Source organism: Typopeltis vanoorti, chromosome 7, assembly GCF_054136105.1.
Source record: "Typopeltis vanoorti isolate ZY-2024b chromosome 7, IOZ_Tvanoo_1.0, whole genome shotgun sequence".
Lineage (NCBI taxonomy): Eukaryota > Metazoa > Arthropoda > Arachnida > Uropygi > Thelyphonidae > Typopeltis > Typopeltis vanoorti.
The window spans coordinates 152,637,989-152,661,154 of NC_143555.1; the positions used below are offsets into that span (position 1 = coordinate 152,637,989).

The following is a 23,166-nucleotide window of genomic DNA, read 5'->3' on the forward strand; positions in this document are numbered from 1 at the left end:
GCCAATTCAGCTAATCATCCCTATAGTATTAGGTACATTGGTATCATAGAAAGTAGGATTTAAATGTTAAAAGGAACTATAAAAAATTGAAAATAATAAGATGACTTAAATTTTCACTACTCTGTAGTTGGTAGCTTCTTCAGGAGCTAAGTGCAAATTATATAATGCAAAGAATATAGCATAAAGTGAAACTAAAACTTAACACTATAAAAGTATGAGAGAATGAGATGTGATACAAACTGTTGCGACATGTCTCATTCTTAATTTAAATTTGCCAAGAAATTATATTCTTGTTTTATGTTTTATCCACATGTAAGCAAACGAAGCTGCTTGAGTTGCATCAATCAGAATGCAGTTCTGGGATTTTCATATTACTTTTCTGTTACTGTTACCTGTATTACTCATCATAAGAAAACGATTCTCAAAAGAGTTTGATTTTTCCTAACATATGGCATTTACATGATGCACTTTGCATTGCTGACTTAGTTGGCTAAGTGATTACTGCATCCACTCTCTGACTAATAGGCTGTGTCAAATCCCTCCATGGGCATAGATGTTTTGCGATGATGGTGGAATATGAATTTTATCACCTGATATGAGACCATCACCCTACTTATTGAAGACCTGAAGTCACTTGAAAAAAGTTTCATGTTTAATCTTTATTGCAAGGTTTCTGAAGTATCTAACTCTTAGTCCACCATGGTACTGATACTAATTATGTAAATCCCATCTGTGAAAGGCTAACAGCCTTTTCACATTAAAAAAAAAAAAAAATATAGAAAAAAAGAGTATACTTTTCAAATTTGCATTTTGTGTAGTTTATTCATTTAGTGTTCTTACTAATTTTTGGTTATCTTTTCATAGGAGCACCTTGCTTGAGCTTTGACATAATTCCAGATCATTTGGGTGATAACAGAGAAGATCATTTCCCACTTACAGCATATATTGTTGCTGGAACTCAAGCAAGTAGATCTCATGTTAACAAAATTTTGGTAATGAAGATGAGTAACATGAACAGAACAAAACCAAAGGAAATTAAATCAGAAGAAGAAGAAGAGAGTGACAGTGATGATGAGGATGAAAAACCTGAACTGGAATGTGCACTGATACATCATCCTGGCTGTGTAAATAGGATAAGAGTGAGTCTGAAATGTCATTTGTAGTAGTTTTTATTGCATTTATATATATATAATCAAATCCGCACATGGAAGATCAGCTCATGTCACAATTTTTAGTGGCTAGTACAGTGTTCACCATTGTATATCTTAGTAGAGAGCATATCCAGTGATATAGCAGAAAATTCGGAGGTCTCACTGCTAGTAATTGGGAGTTCCTCAACAGAATAATGTTATAAGACTATCTATATAGATATATGGTTAAGGAAGATAAAGAATTGGTTTATGTCAATAATTAATCTAATAGACCATCATTTTCATTTCCTGATATGTACTTGCAATGAGAGTACAGAATATGATGATTCTATAGCATAATTAAGTTTACATTATTACTGGCTTCTTAATAACAGTTTTCTTCCAAATCATTATTATCAAATCCTAATTTTTGAACTTCTAAGTTAAAGTACCTTAGAAGACCCAACTACATTACTCCACTTAGGTCTTGTTCTTAATTATAGTCTTTACCACCATCTTTTCCATACACCTGTTCTCTTAACCCTTCCTTTTTCTATTTTGTTTACATGTTATCAAAGATCCTTTCCAACATCTTTGTTGTTAATATAATTGGAAGAATGATGGTATGTTGTGCCCTTCAATTGGAAAAGGCCTAAGTTCGAGTCTCATCATGATGGGAGGAATCTTTATATGGACTTTTTTTCAATCGAAGGTGAGTTAGCCGATCTCATATGGAGGTAGCAGGGTTTTTTCTCCTGGAAACTCGGGTTTTTCATCCCGCATATAGACAAATCGGCTCTTCAGAACACATGCAATTTACAGACAAAAAATACTATTTGTGGTGATGGGCGGTAGATGGCGCTGATGTAGATGATTGATAGCAGAAGTTCAGTGTAGTGGTGGAGAGTTGTACAATAGGTGTCCTCCCGTGATGAGTCTTCGGACTCCTTGGAGGTGTCACGAATAATAATAATAATATAACTGTGAAAACTCTGTGATGTTAATATAACTTTGTGATGCTCTCCAGTGACTCATAATTTTCCACAGAATTTTCACATCTGTGGTCCCCAGTTTTCAATTACCTGTTGTATTTCTTATTGCTTTCAGATTAAGAAGCTGCTTGTTTAGTGTTTTGGTATATAAATTGATTCAGATAACTCCTTACCATATCACTTTTAATTATCTGTTTCCATATTTAATTTGTTGTCTTTGCTCAAAATTGTGCCTAAATTTAGAGCTGAAATGGTTTATTTATTCTTTAGCATTAATTGAGAATACAATTAATTTGTTCATGTTCATGCCTATATTCATAGGTTTTGTCTTTTTTCAATTTTCCAACTAAATTTGTTACAGCAGTTATTCAGCTTATTTAATGAATATTGAAGACTTGTAAGAGCTTTCTCTAAGAACAGAGCTTTAGTATCATATCTCCAGTTTTGATATTAGATTTAATACAATTTTCTTCATAACATGATTCATATAAATCATCAATTTCCTGATTTGTATTTTCAAGGGGGTGTTCATGCTACTATGACAGCACTACATAATTAAGTTTACATTATCATTAATCTCCTATCAATAACTTTCCTCCAAAATTAGACTGTTGCTCGTCAGCATTCCAATGTTGTATTTGACATTCCGTTCTTTTACAGCACTTCTGACTGAATCATCTACCTAGATCTTGGTCTACCTCTGGATCTCTTTCCTGCCATCTTGGTATCAAGCACTTGTTTTACTAACCTTTCCTCTTCCATTCTGTTTAATTGACCTTACCACTTTAGATTATCTCTGTTCATACATGCTTGAATGCTAACAATGTTAAGTTCCTTCCCATTATCTTCATTTTTAATATGATTCTGTGATTGCTGCCATCTGTTTACTCCTCTAATTTTTCTCAGAAATCTATCTGTGGTTTCTAATCTTTGATTGAGTGCTTTATTTCTAATCCAATTCTCAGTTCCATAACTTAAAACTGGTTTGAATTCTGTATTGTATACTCCAAGTTTAGTGTTTTGGCTAATTTTTCTCGTTGTCGTCATCCGGTAACATCCTCTAGCAAGAGGATTGCAGCAGATGAGCAGCTCTTTTTTCTTTCTCTCTGTCTGTCACCTCTGTCATTCTTAAACCAGTCCATTCCACGATATCACTGAGCCACTCTCTAGTTGGTCTTCCATGTCTTCTCTTCCCCTCAACTTTCCCTTTTAATATAGTTCTTGTCAGGTGTCCAGAAGAACCTCTCAGAAGATGTTCTGCAAATCTGGTCTTTCTTTGCATAGTATTCTTGAGCAGTGTTCTTTCCATCCCAACTCTTCTTAAAATTTCTTGATTTGATATTCTCTCTATATAGCTAATCCTTTCCATTTTTCTATAACACCACATTTCCAATGCATTAATTCTTTCCACATCTTTCTGAATGTCCATGACTCACTTCCATAACTTGCAATACTGTTGCTTTAACTATTCCAACTCTTACACCTATTTTAATATTCTTGTTTATTAAAATTCTCTTCATTTCCATAAATGCCAATTTAGCTTTGCCTATTCTATTTCTAATGTTCAACTCTGAAGTTCCTTTCTCTGAGATCCAGCTACCTAAATATTGAAATCTATCCACGTCTTCTAAAATCTTTCCTCCGCATCTTATCTTTACATTATCTCCTATTTTCTGCCTATTATCATTATTTTGTCTTCTTTGTGTTAATCCTTAGTCCATATTCTTTACAAGAGTTTTCAATTCTTTGAACAATTTGTTGTAATCCATTTTCACTCTGCCATCACCACTACATCATCTGCATATCTTAAGTTATTAATGATTTTTCCGTTTATTTTTATTCCTTCTTCTACATCCTCAAGCACCCTCTAAGCATCTGCTCACTATAAAGGTTAAACAATAATGGTGATAGCTTGCATCCTTGTGTAACTCCTCTCTCCACCGGGAATTCTCCTGTTTCCTCTCCATTTACACATACTGACGCTGTTTGTGACCAATATAATCTCTTTAGAATTTCCAAGTCATAACAGTCAGTATTAATATTTTCTAGAATATCAAAAAGCCATTTATGTTTCACTGTATCAAATGACTTTTCAAAATCTAGAAATCCTAAAAACAACTTTCCACCATGATTTAGTGTTTTCTCCCCAATAATTCTTAGACAAGTTATAGCCTCTCTAGCTGTTGGTTTGGAATCCAAACTGTTCCTTATTCATTTCTTTTTCTATTTTATTCTTAATTCTCTCTAAAATTATTTGTGCCAGAATTTTTGCTGTGTGAGTTATAAGACTTATTGTTCTAAAATTGTTACAGTCTAAAACTCCCATCTTTTTTGGAATGGGGATAAAAATTGATCTTCTAAACTCCTGGTAATCTTGTCCCTCATGAATTCAATTAATAATTTGCCATAACACTTCCATACCTTTTTCACCTATATTCCTCATAAGTTCTATCTATATACTATCTATTCCAGGGGATTTTCCTTCTTTCATCTTTTGAATTGCTAGATTCAATTCCTCCCTCATGATGTACAGTCTCTGCCCACTATGCTCTTTTATTTGATTTTCTCCTCTTTCTCTGTCTTCATAAAGTTTACTTACATATTCTTCCCATCTCTTTTTCTATCAGAATTTCACTTCTTTAATTCTTGACTGCTCCAGTCCTTTGTATCTTTTTCCTTCTTGTCATCATATTAATGTTTTTATAAACACCTAAATACCCGGGGCAGAGCTGACTACTACCGGGTGCGTCCCCAGGTGGTGGATCGGGGAACAGCCTTCAGATATGGAGGTTAGCTGCGATATAAGCAGAGCAATCTGGCGAATAAGCAGCCGTGGACCAACAGCGACTGAGCTATCAGGGCGTGGGGGAGCAGAAGTGGTAACTCTGTCTCACTTAAAACCTCACAAAGCCCAATGACAACTCGGTGACATGGCGAGTAGTGCCGCCATTAAATAAGTACCTACTGGGGTCACCACCCCTGACATTGGGAAGCAACATTGTCAGTACTGACACAAGGTTGAAGCCAAATGATGACGGAAAAGCTTGTGATCAGAGATTTGCAGATGGCAATATGATTATATTGTGTACGTCTGTAATACTGCGGAGCAGAAAGCAAATGGAGAAACTACTGCTCTACCTTATCTCCAGAACAACCACCATGGCGAGCAAACCCTTACAATTGGCCCCAAGTTCCTGGCGTCCCTTAAATGGGACAGGGGTGTGAAGAATCTCCGGGCTCAAAATGATGTCCACTTTTAAAATTGCAACTTGGAATGTCTGAACTCTGTATGAAGCTGGCAAATTAAGAAATGCCACAAGAGAAATGAAGAGGCTGGGCATCCGGATTTTGGGAATTTGCGAGACGAGATGGCCAGGATCTGGAAAGTGTCAACAAGATAATATGACAATGTATTACTCTGGGAATGATGAGAACAAACATCGACATGGTGTAGCTCTAATAGTAGATGAAGAAATCAATAAATCAATACTAAATTGGATTCCATTTTCTGAAAGGATAATGCTGTTACAACTTAAGGGAAACCCGTTAACATAAATATCATCCAAGCTTATGCACCCACAGCTGACAAAAGTGAAGAAGATGTTGAAGAGTTTTATGAACACCTAAAACAGATTAAAAACCTAACAAAGAAACATGATATAAACATAGTGATGGGTGACTTCAATGCGAAAGTGGGAAGAGGGGGTGATGGAGAAATTGTTGGCGAACATGGCTTAGGCACCAGAAATGACAGAGGAGATCGCCTAGTCCAATTCTGTGAGGAAGAAGATCTAACAATAGCAAATACCTGGTTTAAACTTCCACCCAGAAGACTGTACACTTGGAAATCGCCTCAAGATAACCAACATAATATTGTCAGAAATCAAATTGATTATATACTGATAAATAAAAGATTCCATAGTAGTATAAAGAGTGCAAAGACTTATCCTGGAGCAGATATCTCATCAGACCACAATCCCATAGTTGCAGAAATACATCTTAGATTAAAATCAGCTAAAAAATCACAAAAGAAGAAAAAGAAAATTGATGTAGAAAAACTGAAAGACCCGAACATAAATAAAAATGCCAAGACACAGCTTAACCTGTGATTACAACAGATTAACATAGAAGAAAATAAAAGTGTGGAATCTCTTTGGAATAGCTTAAAGAATGCCGTCGTAACAAGTATTGAAGAAGTAGGTTATGTGAATAATATAAAACAACAGGAATGGATGACAGATGAGATTCTTTCTCTTATTGATACAAGAAGAATGTATAAAAACAAAGACCTAGCCAGGTATACAGAAACACATAACATCATCAAGAAAAAAATAAAAGAAGCCAAGGAAAATTGGATGAAAAATTTATGTACTGAAATTGAACTGCTTCAGAAACAACATGATAATTTCAATCTGTATAAGAAAATCAACGAAATTTCCGGAAAACTGAGGAAAAAGCAAATAGTGTCTCTAAGAGACGAAAATAGTTCTAGAAGAGAATAAAGCACAGATTTGGATAAAATATGTAACAGAACTTTTCAATGATACTAGACAGAAGCCTATAAATATAAAAGATAACATTCAAGGACCAGCAATCATGAAATGCGAAATAGAGAATGCTATACAAACAAGTAAAACAGGAAAAGCCAGTGGACCAGATGGTGTGCAAACAGAATTTTTAAAATCAATCGAACCAGATAACATCAAACTTCTTGAAAAACTATTTAATAAAATATATGAAAGTGATGAATTTCCATCAGATTGGCTCAAATCTACATTTATCACTATCCCAAAGAAACCCAAAGTGAATTCCTGTGGTGACTTCAGACTTATTAGTCTAATGAGCCAAACATTAAAAATATTTTTGAAAGTAATTCAGAATCGCATTTATAGAAAAAGTGAAGAAACTCTAAGTGAAACACAATTCGGCTTTCGGAATGGTTTTGGTACTAGAGAGGCCCTTTTCTGTACCCAAATATTGATACAAAAATGCATAGAAAAACAGAAATCTGTCTTTATGTGTTTCATAGATTTTGAAAAAGCATTCGACAAAGTCAGACACACACCAACTTAATAGAAATCCTTCAACAAATAAAGCTAGACGAACAAGACATAAGACTAATAACAAATCTGTATTGGAATCAGTCAGCTACCGTTCAATTAGACAACATTACCACCAGTGATATTAACATCAAAAGAGGAGTGAGACAAGGATGTGTGCTCTCACCACTCCTGTTCAACATATATGCAGAGGTAATCTTTAAAAAAGCATTGGAAGAATGTCCAGAGGGAATCACAATAAATGGAAAGATTGTTAACAACCTACGATATGCAGATGACACCGTGCTAATTGCAGATAACATTATGGATCTCCAAAAACTCGTTGACAGAGTATACATAGAAAGCCAAAGAATGGGAATAAATATAAACATCAACAAGACAAAATACATGAACATCAGCAAACATCCAGCCTCATCAATGAAACTGACACTCAATGGGAAAAATATTGATCAAGTGTCAAGATATAAATATCTTGGTTGCTGGCTTAATGAACGGTGGGATCCAGAAATAGATATAAAGACAAGGATTGAAGTTGCATGGCAGTCCTTCATGAAAATGAGAACACTATTCTGCAATAAAGACCTAAACATGGAAGTCAGATGCCGAATGCTGAAATGCTACGTGTGGTCTATTCTGCTCTATGGAGTTGAAACATGGACATTGAAGGCGACAACCATCAAGAAAATCGAAGCCTTTGAGATGTGGCTATACAGAAGAATGCTAAAGATATCATGGACAGAAAAAATTACCAATGAAGATGTCTTAAAATCCATTGGCAAAGCTAAACATCTTGTACAAATAATCAAGAAATGAAAAACATCATATCTTGGACACATCATGAGAAACAGCAAATACCAACTTCTACAAACTATTTTGGTAGGAAGAATTGATGGCAAAGGAACTAGAGGAAGAAAAAGAATATCATGGTTTGACAACATCAAGACATGGACAGGAAAGAGCAGTGCACAACTGCTCAGATTAACACAAGATTGCAGTTGGTTCGCCAAGATGGTCGCTGACCTTCGATAGAAGATAGCACAATAAGAAGATAAACACCTTTTATGTCATTTCTTTTTACATTTGCTGTTGAATCTTTACTTATTTCATCTAACCACGCTTCCTTTTTCCTTTTTATCTCTCTTTGTATCTCCCTACTCTGCTTTTTTTTCTCCTCTGTTTTACTATTAACTAACTTTCTTCTTTGTGTTATTTTCCTCAAGATATTGTCCATCATCCATTGGTTTCTTTCTTTTCTCTCTTTCCTCTTCTTTTTTGGCTAAATGTAATTCTGTAGCAGTAATTATGCTTTCTTTCAGAATCTTCCATTTTTCATTTACATCGTCACTTTCTTGTATATTTCTCTCATTCATTTCTTCCTCTACTTTCTTTGCAAATTCATTCGCCATACTTGGTATCTTCAGCCGTTCCATGTTCCATGATTTGTTCCATTTCCCTGGAGATACCTTTTTTTTAGATTAATCCTAATCTTAGTTGACAGCAATATACGATCTGTATCACAGTTTGCTCCTGGATATGTTGTCATATCTTTTATAATGTTTCTATATCTTTTGTTTATCAAAACATAATCTATTTGATTTCTTCTACTATTTATATCCTCCTCTGGGGCTTTCCATGTATACAATCTTCTTGAATGTTTCTTAAACCAAGTGTTCATAATTGCTAAATCATGATTTCTACAGAAATCCAACAGCATATCTCCTCTTTCATTTCTCACTCTCAATCTGTATAACCCAACAATATCTTCCTCTTCAAATTTTTGCATTCATATCGCCCTGTATTATAATTATATCTTTTGTTTCTTTACATTTCAAACCCTGTTCTGTATTGCCATAAACTCTCTCTACCTTCTCATTCTCATAATCACAAGTAGATAAATATACCTGAATAAGTAGAATATTTCTTGGTTTTGCTTTCATCTTTACCACCAAAACTCTGTCTGAGATTTGCTAGCCTTCTACACATCCTGCCACTTGTTTATTCAATATTATACCAACACCTGCTTGATGTTACTCTTCCCCTCCTGAATAAATTATTCTCATTCCATCCTCTGTTCTAAAATCTCCTTTTCCTTTACATCTCACCTCAGGCATTCCCAGAACATCTATTTTCAATCTTAGCATCTCCATCTTTACAATCTCCAATCTTCCAGTTTGTAGCAAGGTATTCACATTCCAAGATCCAATGTGAAAATTACTTTTAGCCCCTTTTCCACATGAATATATTCCATTTTCCTCTTCTCCACCTCCCACAGGCTTTTGTAAAGATGCTTCATATGATTGACATGCAATCTGGTCATTATCCATACTGGAACAAGTGACCTCCCTGGTAGCCAATTGCTCAGTTCCGGACCCAGGAGTTCCATCCTGAACTGTGCATCGCTCATCATTTTGATCCTTGCTGCTCATCCAAGCTAGGGAAAAGTAGAAGCTTAGTGGTTTCCCATTGCCTTCTATGCATGAAGAAATGAAAAAAGTAGAAACATAGAAAGATTCACCCCTAGCCCTTGAGTACTCTAATAGCATTGGGGGAACAGGAACAAGAAAGAAGAAAAGGAAAGAAAGAAATAAGAGTAGGGACCATCCTATAGATAATATAACAGATGTGTTAAAAAAGAGATTTTTATAATGAGGATATCATCATCAAATTCCTGCCATGTACCCTCAAGGGGTCTACAGGATATGATAGTACTACATGAAAAAAATCACATCATTATTAACTTCTTATCTGCAATTTTCCTCCAAATCAGTCTGTTACTTGTCAAGACTCCAACATTATCAGATCTTATATTTCTATCATCTAAAGCACTTTGTACCGTATCAATCCACCCATATCTTGGTTTTCCTCTGGGTCTTTTTCCTGCCAACCTGGCAGAGAACACTTGTTTCACTAATCTTTCTTCACCCATTCTGTTTAAGCGACCATACCACCTGAGATTAGCTCTGCTAATGCATTCCCGGATGCTGACAATGTCAAGTTCTTTCCTAATATCCTCGTTTTTAATATGATATTGCCATTGATGTCATCTGTTCCTGCCCCTAATCTATCTTGGGATTGTCATATCTGCAGTCTACAGTCTTTGGTAAAGTGTTTTACTTCTGACCCAGCTCTCAGATCCATAAGTTAAAACTGGTTTGAACACTGCATTGTATACAGCTAATTTAGTGTTCCGACTAATTTCTCTCTTATTCCATATGAATTTATTCAATTGACTTCCCACCATACCAGCTTTGCTGATTTTGTTGTCTATTTCTCTATTTAATTTACTATCTTCACTAAAAATCGTCCCTGAGTAGCTGAAATGTTCCACAGGTTCTCCATTCACAACACAGTAGACATTTTCACTGATTCTGCCTATTTTCATTGTCTTTGTATTTTTATTGCTGACCTTCATACCATATCTATTGCAACAGTTATTCAATGTAGTCAGAGAATCTTGTAGCGGAATTATTTAGAAGTATAACATCATCCGCATAAAGCAAAGAGCTGACATAACATCTCCAATTCTGATATCATGTCTAATACCACTTTCCTTCATAATGTGACCCATATAGATAATGAATAACAGAGGGGATAATGTACATCCTTGTCTCACACCAGATTTAACATTAAACCATCTTCCTGTACTTCCTTCAATTCTAACTGCCGACTTACAAATCAAATAAAGACTAAGTATTGCTTGATATAATGCCCCATTGACACCATATAACTGTAGCGTATTGAATAGCTTCTCTCTTGGCACCTTGTCATATGCCTTTTCCAAATCTACAAAACTTAAATACAGATCTTTGTTATATTCCCATGCATTCTCGACTATTTGTCGTAAAGTGAAGATCTGATCCTGACAGCCTCTATTTGGCCTGAATCCAGCTTGTTCTTCACCAAGTTTTCCTTCCACAATTCTTCTCAACCATTTCTCAAGTATACTTGCATAGATCTTGCCAGGAACACTCAATAGGGAAATACCTCTGTAATTCTCGCATTGTTTTATTTCACTTTTTATATATGGGTACTATGAGAGCTCTACTCCAATCATCGGGAATTCATTCCTCTGTCCAGGCTTTCTGAACTATGCAGTTCAGCCACTGTAAGACTCTTATACCACCATACTTCAGCATTTCTGTTCGAATATCATCTACTCCTGCTGCCTTTCCACATTTGAAGCCTTTGATGGCTTTTTCTGCTTCAAGTATGGATATGTATTCCTGACGGTATGCCTGGTCAGTGTTTTTTACCACTGTGCTGTCATCACTGCTTGTTTCATTTTAGCAGTTTTTCAAGGATATCTTTTTCTCTCGTTTTCATGTCACCTTTATCATCTCTAACTTCTTTTACAGCACTCTTTTCTCCATTCCTAAGCTTCTTCAACATCCTCCAGAATTATTTTGCCACTTTCTTGATATTTATTTTCTATATTCTTGCCAAAGTCCTCCTATGACTTTTGTTTAGCTAGTTTTACACAGTGTTTTGCATTCTTGCATTTGTCTCTGTATTCTCTAAGAGCACAAGCTGACTTATTTGCCAGGAACTTTTGGTATGCTTTTGCATTTTTGAAAATTATGGAGACAACTACTGTGTTTGAATAAAAACTTTAGTTTAATATAACTAAAATCTACATTCGTCGTTTCGACCTTTATGTCAAAGGTCATCTTCTGGAGCATACAACTATACACAGAAAACAAGCTACACTACAATCAAATTTGTTTGTTAAAGACACTGACCAACCGCTACAACAATTGTTGGCCTGACCTCTGGTGGAAAAAAAAAAATTATACATCAATGCTACAGTCATATTATTAGCGTTATCTGTTGGTTGTAGAAATACATTGGCCACAACAACAAGTATCTATCTATATACATATATTAACATCATGTACACATTCCAGCCAGTTGGTATGGAATGGTTTCTAATACTAGCTAAGGATTGGCTAGAGTATCTTATATATTAGGTAGGCTGAATGTTTGCCATACAGATCCTTGGAATTTTCATGCCATCTTTATTGTTGATATTTGGGTGGTTTATCAGGATTTCGCAGGCTTCCTTAAATTTCCTTTCGTACCAGGTTTTTGTGCGGTGTAAAGAGCAGGTGTTTTTCCAGTTGATTTGGTGTAAGGTTTTGAGTGTGTGGTCTGAGAGGTCTGCTTCACCATAATGGTTAAATTTAATGTGTCTAATGTGTTCTTTCTTGCGTATAGGGATTGTCCATCCTGTTTCACCAATGTACGGTAAGTTACAGGTGCAGCGGATGCAATAGACTCCAGGATGTGCTAATGGGAGGAGAGGATCCTTAGAGGATTTGAATATGGTTTAACGGTGGCATTGAGGTTATAATGTTGTAGGATTCTGTTGATTTTTTCCGATCAACTTGATCCGAGACAATCCCTATACGCAAGAAAGAACACATTAAATATTAATTAGTTATATTAAACTAAAGTTTTTATTCAAACACGGTAGTCGTGTCCATAATTTTCAAAAATGCATTCGGATGACTGTGTAAGCCTAAAAGAAAGGATTTGATATGCTTTCTTCTTTTCCTTCACTGCCTCTTTAACTTCCTGTGTCCACCAGGGAGTTCTGATTTTTTTTATCCTTGCAGACAACCTCACCACATGCCTCTCTGGCAGAATCAATCAATATTTTCTTCAGAGTTTGCCACTGAATCTCCAAGGTTTGATTCCTGTTCTCAAACTCTTTCATTTTCTTTTCAATAATCTTTCTGTATTTTAGTCTACAGTTCACATCTGAGAGCTGCTCAACTTTTATTCGCTTTAAAACTTTCTTACATTTTATTCTTTTCAATATGACATTCAATTTTATCCTGCTCAAGACTAAATGGTGATCACTTCCAATTTCAAACCCTCTGTACACTGGTATCCTGCACCAGGGAGAAAACATCACTTTCAACAATAACATAGTCAATGAGACTTTTCATATTCCTAGCCTCTTCTATCCATGTGAATTTGTGCACATTTTTATGTTGGAACATGGTGTTAGTAATAACCAGTCCATGTCCTGAGCAGAAATCCAACAGATATTTGCCATTATTATTAGCTTTGCTCTTTTCTCCAAATTTTCCCAAAATATTTTTGTATGTCTCACAATCATTTCCTACTCTGCTATTTAGATCCCCAGCAAGGACCAACTTTTCCTTTTTCATTGTGTCAGTTGCTTTTTCTAAAGCCTCAAAAAATTTCTCCACTTCTACCTGAGTAGAACCCTCTATGGGACTATAGGCACAAATAAGTCTCATTGTCCAGTTCCCCATTCTCATATTTGCCCACATTACTCTACTTGAGACTGACTACCATTCAAGAAGATTAGCCTCGTATTTTGTGTTGAATACTATGGCTACTCCTTCTTTTCCTTGATTGCCTGAATATAACATTTTGTATTTATTGCTCAGGAAGATCTCACCCGTTTTTGTCTTTTTTGTTTCAGTCATCCCTATTATGTCGAACTGGTACTTATCTAATTCTTCAGCTAGCTCCATTTCTTTGCCATTCAGGCTTCTTATGTTGATAGTTCTGATCTTTAACTCTGGTGATGTTGAGTTGTGGTGTGTTTTCAGATTTGTTTCAGTAGCTGACTTTTCACTGTTCACCCTGTTTCTCTGGCGAAAACAACGGGGTATTTGTTTAACCAGGGATGCCCCAGCCAGCATGAAATTTTGTCATGTTGTACCATCATTTTTTTATTTTGTTTAACCAATAAGAATACAATTTGGTCAGCTAAATCCCAAATTGCCAGCCCATCCTTGTTCGTTCAGTATCCTGGTAGATACCCAACAGGGTGCACCACGAGAAGGTGAGGATTGGACATTAGGTCAGAAGCCCTGGTCGGGTCTACGCATTCCTTTTAAAGGCTATGTGGAGGGCTCCTCTCAGTTATACAGCTTTGACCCTTAAGCACCCCATGTTCTGTGGCATGCTTAAGGTGGGTGGTGTGCTTCAGCTGGAACTTTGGACGTTAATGTTTGTTTTGATGAAGTCCTTGGCTTTTTAATGTCAATATTAAAATTATTGGCTTTTATACATACTTCATCAATAATATCTTTAAATGAAGAATCTGGTGTTTCATGAACGGTATTTAAATGAGCCACATCATCATCAACAAAATTTAGGGCAATTAAGAGGTAACTAAGATTTTTGCATTATTTTGACAATAGTAAGGTGCACGTAAATATTTTTTGCAAGCTAAATAAAGATGTTATAAATCTTAAAAGATATTAATATTATAATATTATAAACAACAAGGACGTCCTGTCTTTTAGGGGTATTGAAGAAATTCTGTACCTTTTCAATTATGCCAATGCAATTTCTTATTTCCCACAGATATAGCATTTCCAAGTGCCAAATTCAAACTGTGTGATGCACAATGAACATATAAAGCTTGTCGATATTATTATTACATAACATCTCCAGGTAGTCCAAAGACATATTGAGGAAGGGCACCTACTCTACAACTCTCAGTCTTCACCAACCACAACTATAATCATCATCATCATCTACACCAACGCTGCTTACTGCCTACTGCCGACCACTACCACTAGTATTTTCACAGACAATCACAAACATCCATGCCCACGCTGGATTCGAACTTGCATTCTTTTGGCTGGAGAGGCAGACAACCAGGCCAGATACATAGATAAAAAATTAGATTTTGTGGATAAAAATTAAAACAAAGTTTTAATTTTTATTAAACAAATAAATAAAATGATATAATTATGTTACTATTTACTTTTAATGAAATGGATGAGCTTCTCAACCTTGCAGAGTTGCTGGATATCTAGCTCAATATTGGTCAACTTCAGTCGAAGATCGGCACACACACTAAGACAAATTCTGTATTTTGTTTTTGTTTGAAGGAGCGATGAAAATCATTTCTCGCAAAGGTTGTAGAAAACTGCATGAAGATTTTCGACTTCAAATAATTTGGGAAATTCATTTCTCACTGAAGGTGAGATCCAGAATCACGGAATTGCATTTTAAGCCCACTCTCACTCGAAAGCTCAATTAGCTGCTCTTTTTTCGATAACGAAAGGTCATTCTCATGACTGCAAGCCTGAAATGGATCATGAAATCACAGAAATTTCTTATAAAAAGTTATTCAGAAAATGTTTCCAAATTCTGTTTCAGAATTTTGAGGTGGACACAAACCCTTTCCCAGTGGTTAAATTCTAAACTAATAAGTTTCGCGACCCAATACAAAATAACCAATTGTATTTACCTTTTGAATACTATCCGGGGAAGCTCCAAACCTCCCTATCCCTTTCATCATGCATTCGTAATCAGGCTACTGTTGATATTGACTTTATATACACATTCAAAACTGTAAACAATTATTGAATAATAACACAATAATGTAGGCATAATTACCATAAAGGGAGAAAAGTCACAAAACAGAAAAATGTTATTACAAACTAACCAATTGTATTTACCTTTGAATGTGATCCACTGGTCGAGTGTCCAGCAAGTCAGCAAATCTTTCCTTTCATTAAGCGTATTAATATTATCGCATTGCAACTGATAGGAATTCTGTGTTTCTGTGGATTTGTTGCAGAGCTCTTTCTCTTCAGAAACTACACAAAAACTGTCATTACAAACTCGTTTTGTATTATCACTGTCATCCGAGATATTTTTCCGTTTAAAGAAGGTACCAATGTACTTATCCACATGTAACTCTCACCCCTGATTTTACTTTTCGAAAAAAGAAATTAAAAAGTTTCTCATATACCTTGCAAATGAAAAAAGCTGGAACACGTTCAGAGTAGGGCAATAGTAACTTGCTCCCACTGTAAACAACACGCCCTCCTCCAATAGCCACTATATTGCAGAGACAGTCTGTGTAATATATTTTTCAACAAATAGTGCAATTAGAGACAACTGGAATAAAAACGACACTAATTAATAAATCACGTCCCCTCATACAGAAACCATGCTGTATATATAGACTCAAGCAAAACCATATGTTGCACTGGCAAACAGTATCTAACTAAAAACTTGTTATTAATTAGATTGTGTGAGTTCCCTTGGCAGCAATAAAATTCAACCGAAAGTGTTAAAATTCGTAAACATGTTAAAACTAAGATATATATATATATATAGTGAATGCTGTTATGGCAATTTCACATATTATTGGAATTCGGTTGAAGAGATTAGCATTTCAACTCAATTGTCAGCTTGCTTTTCGCACGATTTCCGAAAAATATAGATGCTGGAGTTAACTCACAACACATTTTGTCTAAGTATTACTTAGCATTTCTGAAGATATATTGAATATTGAGCCTTGGTTGAAGGAGACAACCTTCAACAATAAAAATCAATAAACAACAAGCAATTGGTCGAAATGTGGTCATGTGGAAGATTGGTGCCACATGTTCACTTCAAATCTGACAAAACAGCAAGGGAAGGTGGAAGCAATAAAACCATATTGTTTTTCACTTCACCCCTCTTTTATTACTCATCATTCTGCCGCTACAAATTAAAATAGTGGCAGAATTCTGTCACTATTTTTTTTAAGTATTCATTTTATTTTAATAATTTTTACTTACTTATTCAATTTTAATTTGTTTAGTTTGGATAATTAAAATATATAGATTTATTTGGTTAATTTAAGCCTGTGGACCACCTGTTCCATCGTCGTGGACCATAGGTTGAGAAACACTGCTATAGGGTTCTCTTACCTTATGTGACCCCTAATTAATAAGTAGTATAGAAATAGAAGACATGACACAATAAATAAAAAATGAATTTTAATTAGGAAAAGTATTTTGGAAAATGTTCTAATGTTTTTTAACTTTTTCTTTTGGGGGGTGCCAGGGCCCCCTTGGTAACCTCCCTGGGTGCACCACTGATGCACAATGTATTCCTGCAAAATTTTGCAGCATTTGGATCACTGGATGGTACTCCATGAGGCCTTAAACAGGGATACTTTAATTTTGATCACCCTGTTTATGTAATTATTGGTTTGGATTTGTTCTGTGTCCTATGTGTGTGTGTGAGAGAGAGAGAAAGAGAGAAGAGCACACACATATATATAAATCATTGCTTTCCTTTGCATTATTTAGATGAATTTTTATGAAGATCGGTCCATTGCAGCCAGTTGGTCTGAAACAGGTAAAGTTCACCTTTGGGATCTGACACTACCTCTATCAGCTGTAAATGATCATCGTGTGATGACAAGCTATGTCCGTAATGATGAATCACCCAAACCTATATTTTCATTTGGAGGGCATCAGACAGAAGGATTTGCCATTGACTGGAGCTCTACTAGTCCAGGTAGGAATATATAATAATTCACAGTATTTTTTATTTTATTTTATTTTATTTTTTGAAAGGCTCCAGATGAGAATAGGCTGGAGAAAATGTTTTGCAAAATAAAATGTTATAGAAATGTAATAGAAAATACCAAGTATTTGGTGCCACCTGATCATGAGGAATTGAATCGTGTCTGGTAATTAGGAAGGAAGAATGACTTTTTTTTCCATGAGGTAATTAAAAAAGAGTCATTCGTAATAGGCTAGTGGATCATTTCATGGGAGTGATTTAATATGCTCATTGCTAAAAGAGTATGTTATTCATGGTTTACCATTTTTTATAAGAATGGTAAATTGTATATTATATTATGCAGATCTTTTCTCCCTTTTTTTGGAGATTTTCTTTTTAGATAATTTGTGCAACAAAGATAACCTATTATTAGTGTCACTTTGTATTGTTATCATCATTATGTTATAATTTAGCCTTTTTTTCTGGGAAGAGAGAGAGAGATTGAAATTTTCAGTGTTGTTCAATGTGAATGTTCTTATTGGAGCCTAAATAAAAGTAAAGTAATGTATTGTAAATTTAATGAGATAAATCGAGGGTCATTTCCTTAAAGAAGAAATTAAGATGATAAAATATTGACACATAAGAGCCAATCAAATAAGAAGGATGACAAATAATTTCCAATTTGACAGAAAATTGTGATTAGATAGTGATGAAATCTTAATTGTTGTTTGCCTGTTATAATATCTTGCATCTTCTGAGGATATATGATGATGATTTCAGAAATGCTTTTGTTAAAAAAAAAAAGACAGCTAACTATTAATAATAGTAAATGCTTGTTGGAGTCCTGCTCTCAAATCTAGTCAGTACTAACAAATCTGAATATGATTTTGTTGATAGCAGTATCTTGGATACAAGTCCATATGGAGGATTTGAAATAAGAATTATTCACTATCTGGTCTCATAGGCTAAAATGAGTATCGCAACGAAAAAGTAAATTTATAAGAAAGTTTCAAAAAGAACTGAAGTTGAACAGCTTAAAATTTGTTGCAAAACTGAGAGTTTGAAAACAAGAATAGTCTGTGCGGCAGAATCTGAAAAAAATATTGATAGGTGCAATTCATAATCAACTTCCTATTATGTAACATCAAGGGACAATTATAGTACTACATGACTGACTTTGAGTTGTTTGCCAGTCTCTTCATTGGTTGCCACTTATAATTAGTGATAGTCTTGGGCCAGCTATCTCGTCTACTTCCTATGAGGGAATAAAAGGTATTAGCTGATTTATTTATTTTTATTATTACATTCATGCTGGACACCATATGTATTGTGCCATTGTGTACTTTGCTCATGAGGTAAGACATAACAGACCATTTTCATTTTCATACTTCCGGTTTGCCATCTGCCAGACACAGGACAAATCATTACTTGTACTTTGTAGATAAACCATAGCTATCTGGAAGACATAAGATTTGTTACTTTGATATGTTTAAATTTCTAAGAGGTATAGATATATTTCAATCTGTATTAATCAGATATGATATATTTGCCTATGACTGGCATGTCTAAAGAAAATAATAGGCATGAATACAGATACAGATCTGATACAGAAAAATAAATATCCACTTTATAATTGTGGTGTCATGGGCAGCGCAGTAAAACACTGTGGTATGTAATCACATGTGCTGCTGTATAAGTGCATGCAAAACAAAGTAAAAGTTTCACTCTATCAGGAAAGCAATAAAATAATCTAAAAACCTATTTCAAAATAATGGATAAGGACAATTAAAAAAATTCTCCAATTTAATCTGTTACCTGTCAAGATTCCAATATTATTACATCTTATATTCTTATCTTCTGAGGCACTTTTACCTTGTCAATAATTTCAATGACCACATATATTCCTTTAACCCAAAAAAAACAAATAAAGACTTGTTTGGAGTTTTCCAAAAAATCTAAGAAAAAAGAAAAGCATCATTTATTCTACAAGATTAGGAAGGGTTACCTTGTTTCTGGAAATCACCTGAAGTAAAAAGATAAAGTAAAGAATTGTGAAGCTAAATGCAAAATAGATTTTTAAATCTGGTGATATATCGAAAGACTTTATTGGAGACTAAAATATATGGGAAAGTTTATGTTACAGGATTTTGAATTTTTTTCCATAAATAATATAAAAAAGTATCAGATTATTTTTGAAAGGAACAACTACCATGCTTTTCTGTATAATATTTTATTTTATTTTTGATGATTGAACTAGAGGAAAATAATGAAAAGTATACATTGTCATCATCAAATTCCTACATGTAAGAAGGAGGGATATGCAGGATGTTATGATTGAACTACGTGAAAAAGTTACATCATTACTAATTTCCTATTGACAGTTTTTCTCCGATTTAATCTGTTACTTGTCAAGATTCCAATATTATTACATCTTATATTCTTGTCTTCTAAGGCACTTTTACTTTGTCAAATCCACTTAGATCTTGGTTTATCTCTGGGTCTTTTTTTCTTGCTATCCTGACAATGAACACTTGTTTTGCTAATCTTTCCTCTCCCATTCCGTTTAAATGACCATACTACCTGAGATTATCTCTGCTAATACATTCCTAAATGCTAACAATGTTAAGTTATTTTTTAATATCCTCAATTTAATATCATATTTTCATTGATATCTCCTAATCTTTCTCAGATCAATAAGTTAAAATTGATTTGAACACTCTCCTGTGTACAGTCACTTTAATCTTTTGACTAATTATTCTCTTATTCCATATAAATTTTTGCAGTTCACTTCCATACCAACTTTGCTAATTCTGTTGTCCATGTTCATATTTAATTTGCCAACTTCACTAAAAATTGTGCCTAAATAACTGAAATGTTTTACTTGTGCTCTATGATCTCCATTAAGGATGTAGTTAATGGTGTCAATATTTCTACATATTTTTGTTTGTCTATGTCTTTTTATTGCTAATTTTTTATACTTAATTTATTACACCAGTTATTCAATTTAGTCAAAGAATCCTGCAGTCTTCTACTGGATTAATTTAGAAGTTTAATAGTTACATAACTACATTTGGGGTTGCTTAAAGATCAAAGCTATATAACTGAGAGGAGACCTCCACATAGCCTTTAAAGGAATGCGGAAAAATGATCAGCGCCTCTAACCTAATGTCCAATCCTCACCTTCTCGTGGTGCACCCTGTTAGGTATCTACCTGGATATGGAACGAACAAGGATGGCTGGCAATTTGGGATTTAGCTGACCAAATTGTAGTCTAATTGGCTTAAACCAAAATAAAAAAATGATGGTATAAAATGACAGAATTTCATGCTGTCTGGGGCATCACCCGGTTAAACAAGTTCTCCCGTTGTTTTCACCAGGGAACCAGGGCAAACAGCGAAAAGTCAACTACTGGAACAAATCCTAAAATCCCACCCATCACAACAGTTCAAGATTGGTACTATCAACATAAGAAGCCTGAATTGCAAAGAAATGGAGCTAGCTGAGGAATTGGATAAGTACCAGAATTGACATAATAGGGATGAAATAAAAAAGGCAAAAACTGGTGAGACTTTTTCTGAGCAATAAATACAAAATGTTATATTCAGGCAATGATATCAAGGAAAAGGAGTAGTAGCATTCAACACTAAATACGAGGCTAATCTTCTTGAATGGCAGGCAGTCTCAAATTGGGGCAAATATGAGAATGGGGAACTGGACAATGAGACTTATTTGTGCCTATGGTACCACAGAAGGTTCTTCTACCTTAGTGGAACCTTTAAAGGCTTTAGTGGAAGCAACTGACACAATGAAAAAGGAAAAGTTGGTCCTTGTTGGAGATCTAAATAGCAGAATAGGAAATGATTGTCAGACATACAAAAATATTTTGAGAAAATTTGGAGAAAAGAGCAAAGTTAATAATAATGGCAAATACCTGTTGGATTTCTGCTCAGGACATGGACTGGTTATTACCAGTGGTGAGCTATGGAAATTTTAACAAAGGGCTCGCATCGCCGAGCAAAAAAAAAAAAAAAAAAAAAAAAAAAAAGCCTAATTTAGCCATTATAATACTTATATTGCGACTTTGTAGAGCTTCTGACTGATATGATAATTCCTGGAGGATATCAATCATTGATGATTGATTGTTTAAAAAATTCCAAATTGAGAAGTCTGTTTAAAAGGCCTTTATACTTATCATTTGATGCAAAATGTTTGCATAAAGCTGGGTAATTTCTACACACAGCAAGAGCCGTTCGTAAACTGCAAGCTGCCCATCGTGGTCCAGTCACCTGGCCGTTCTTTAAAATTTCAATACCAAGGTCTTTTGCAATCGTATTTAATTCTTGTTGATATTTTGGTGATTGATGATAAAAAAGCATATAATTTATCCATAAATATTTCAAAATGATTTATTTCTTTAATGTTTTTTATCGAATCGTTAATGCTAAGTGTAAACGATGAGAGCAATGCGAAATCACAACGTTGGAAAATTTTTGTAGAAGTTTGATTGCAACACCTGATTTGTTTCCTAACATTACACTGCTAAAATAGCTCCATCAGAACAAAATGCAATGAAATGATTTTTTATATAGTTATCAGAAAATCCATACTAATTTAAAGTAGACATTATAGTAGCATGTATACATTCCACAGTGATATTTTCTAGTTCTACAAGATTATTAAACAAGATGAACAAGGGGCTTGCAAATTTCAGAAAAATTTAACAAGGAGCTCGTGCGAGCCTCTAATAGATCACCATTAACACAATTCCAACATAAAAATGTTCACAAATTCATATGGAGAGAAGAGACAAGGAATAAGAAAAGTCTCATTGACTATGTTATTGTTGTAGTAGTAAGACTTATACGTTGATTAGACATAACTGGTAATTAATTTACGGAATTAGCAACGCATATAAAGTATACTAATTAAAGATAATTAATATAATAAAATATCTGGGCTGGCAGACCATGCTTTAGATACCCACCATAAAATTCGTTGGAAGAAAACAAAAATAATCCATCGCAGCAAGTTTAAATACGAAAGATTATTCAAAGAATCTTCAGCAGCTCTAAAAAACGTTCCTAACCTCAACAAATTTGGGTGCATGAAACTGCCCCAAATTTGGGAGACTTTCATTATGAGAACTTCAGCCCAACTGCCAAGACTACCAAATTAGCCCACAAGAGGGCACCATTAGGACTTTAGGAACAGAATTAGTTTCTTACTTTCTTCCTCATTTGCTTTGTTAGTTCCTTAGTGCACATACCATATCTTTATGTTCCTGAAGATGGCAATGTGACATTGCCGAAATATAGAAGTGATTCATTAAAGTTATCTTTAATTAATATACTTTATATGCGTTGTTAATTCCATAAATTAATTACCAGTTATGTTATTGTTGATAGTGATGTTTTCTCCCTGGTTAAGGACACCTGAGTGTACAGACGATTTGCAATTGGAAGCTATCACCATTTAGTCTTGAGCAGGATAAAGTTGAATTTCATATTGAAAAAGAAGAACATTATCATCACCTGACATGTACACTCAAGGGGTGTACAGGATATGATAGTACTACATGAAAAAAACTACATCATTATTAATTTCTTATCTGCAATTTTCCTCCAAATCAGTCTGTTACTTGTCAAGACTCCAACATTATCAGATCTTATATTTCCATCGTCTAAAGCACTTTGTACTGTA

The 23,166-nt window shown here is 34.6% G+C and overlaps 1 protein-coding gene across 1 annotated transcript in view; it reads left to right on the forward strand.

Moving 5' to 3' along the window:
* Positions 1-23,166, forward strand: part of l(2)09851 (WD repeat-containing protein 1 l(2)09851) — a 64,617-nt gene that overhangs the window by 4,601 nt on the left and 36,850 nt on the right. Inside the window, exons 2-3 of the mRNA XM_090396200.1 lie at positions 865-1,139; positions 17,268-17,478. Of these exons, the coding sequence (XP_090252326.1) occupies positions 865-1,139; positions 17,268-17,478 (486 nt within the window). The remainder of the gene's footprint in view (positions 1-864; positions 1,140-17,267; positions 17,479-23,166) is intronic.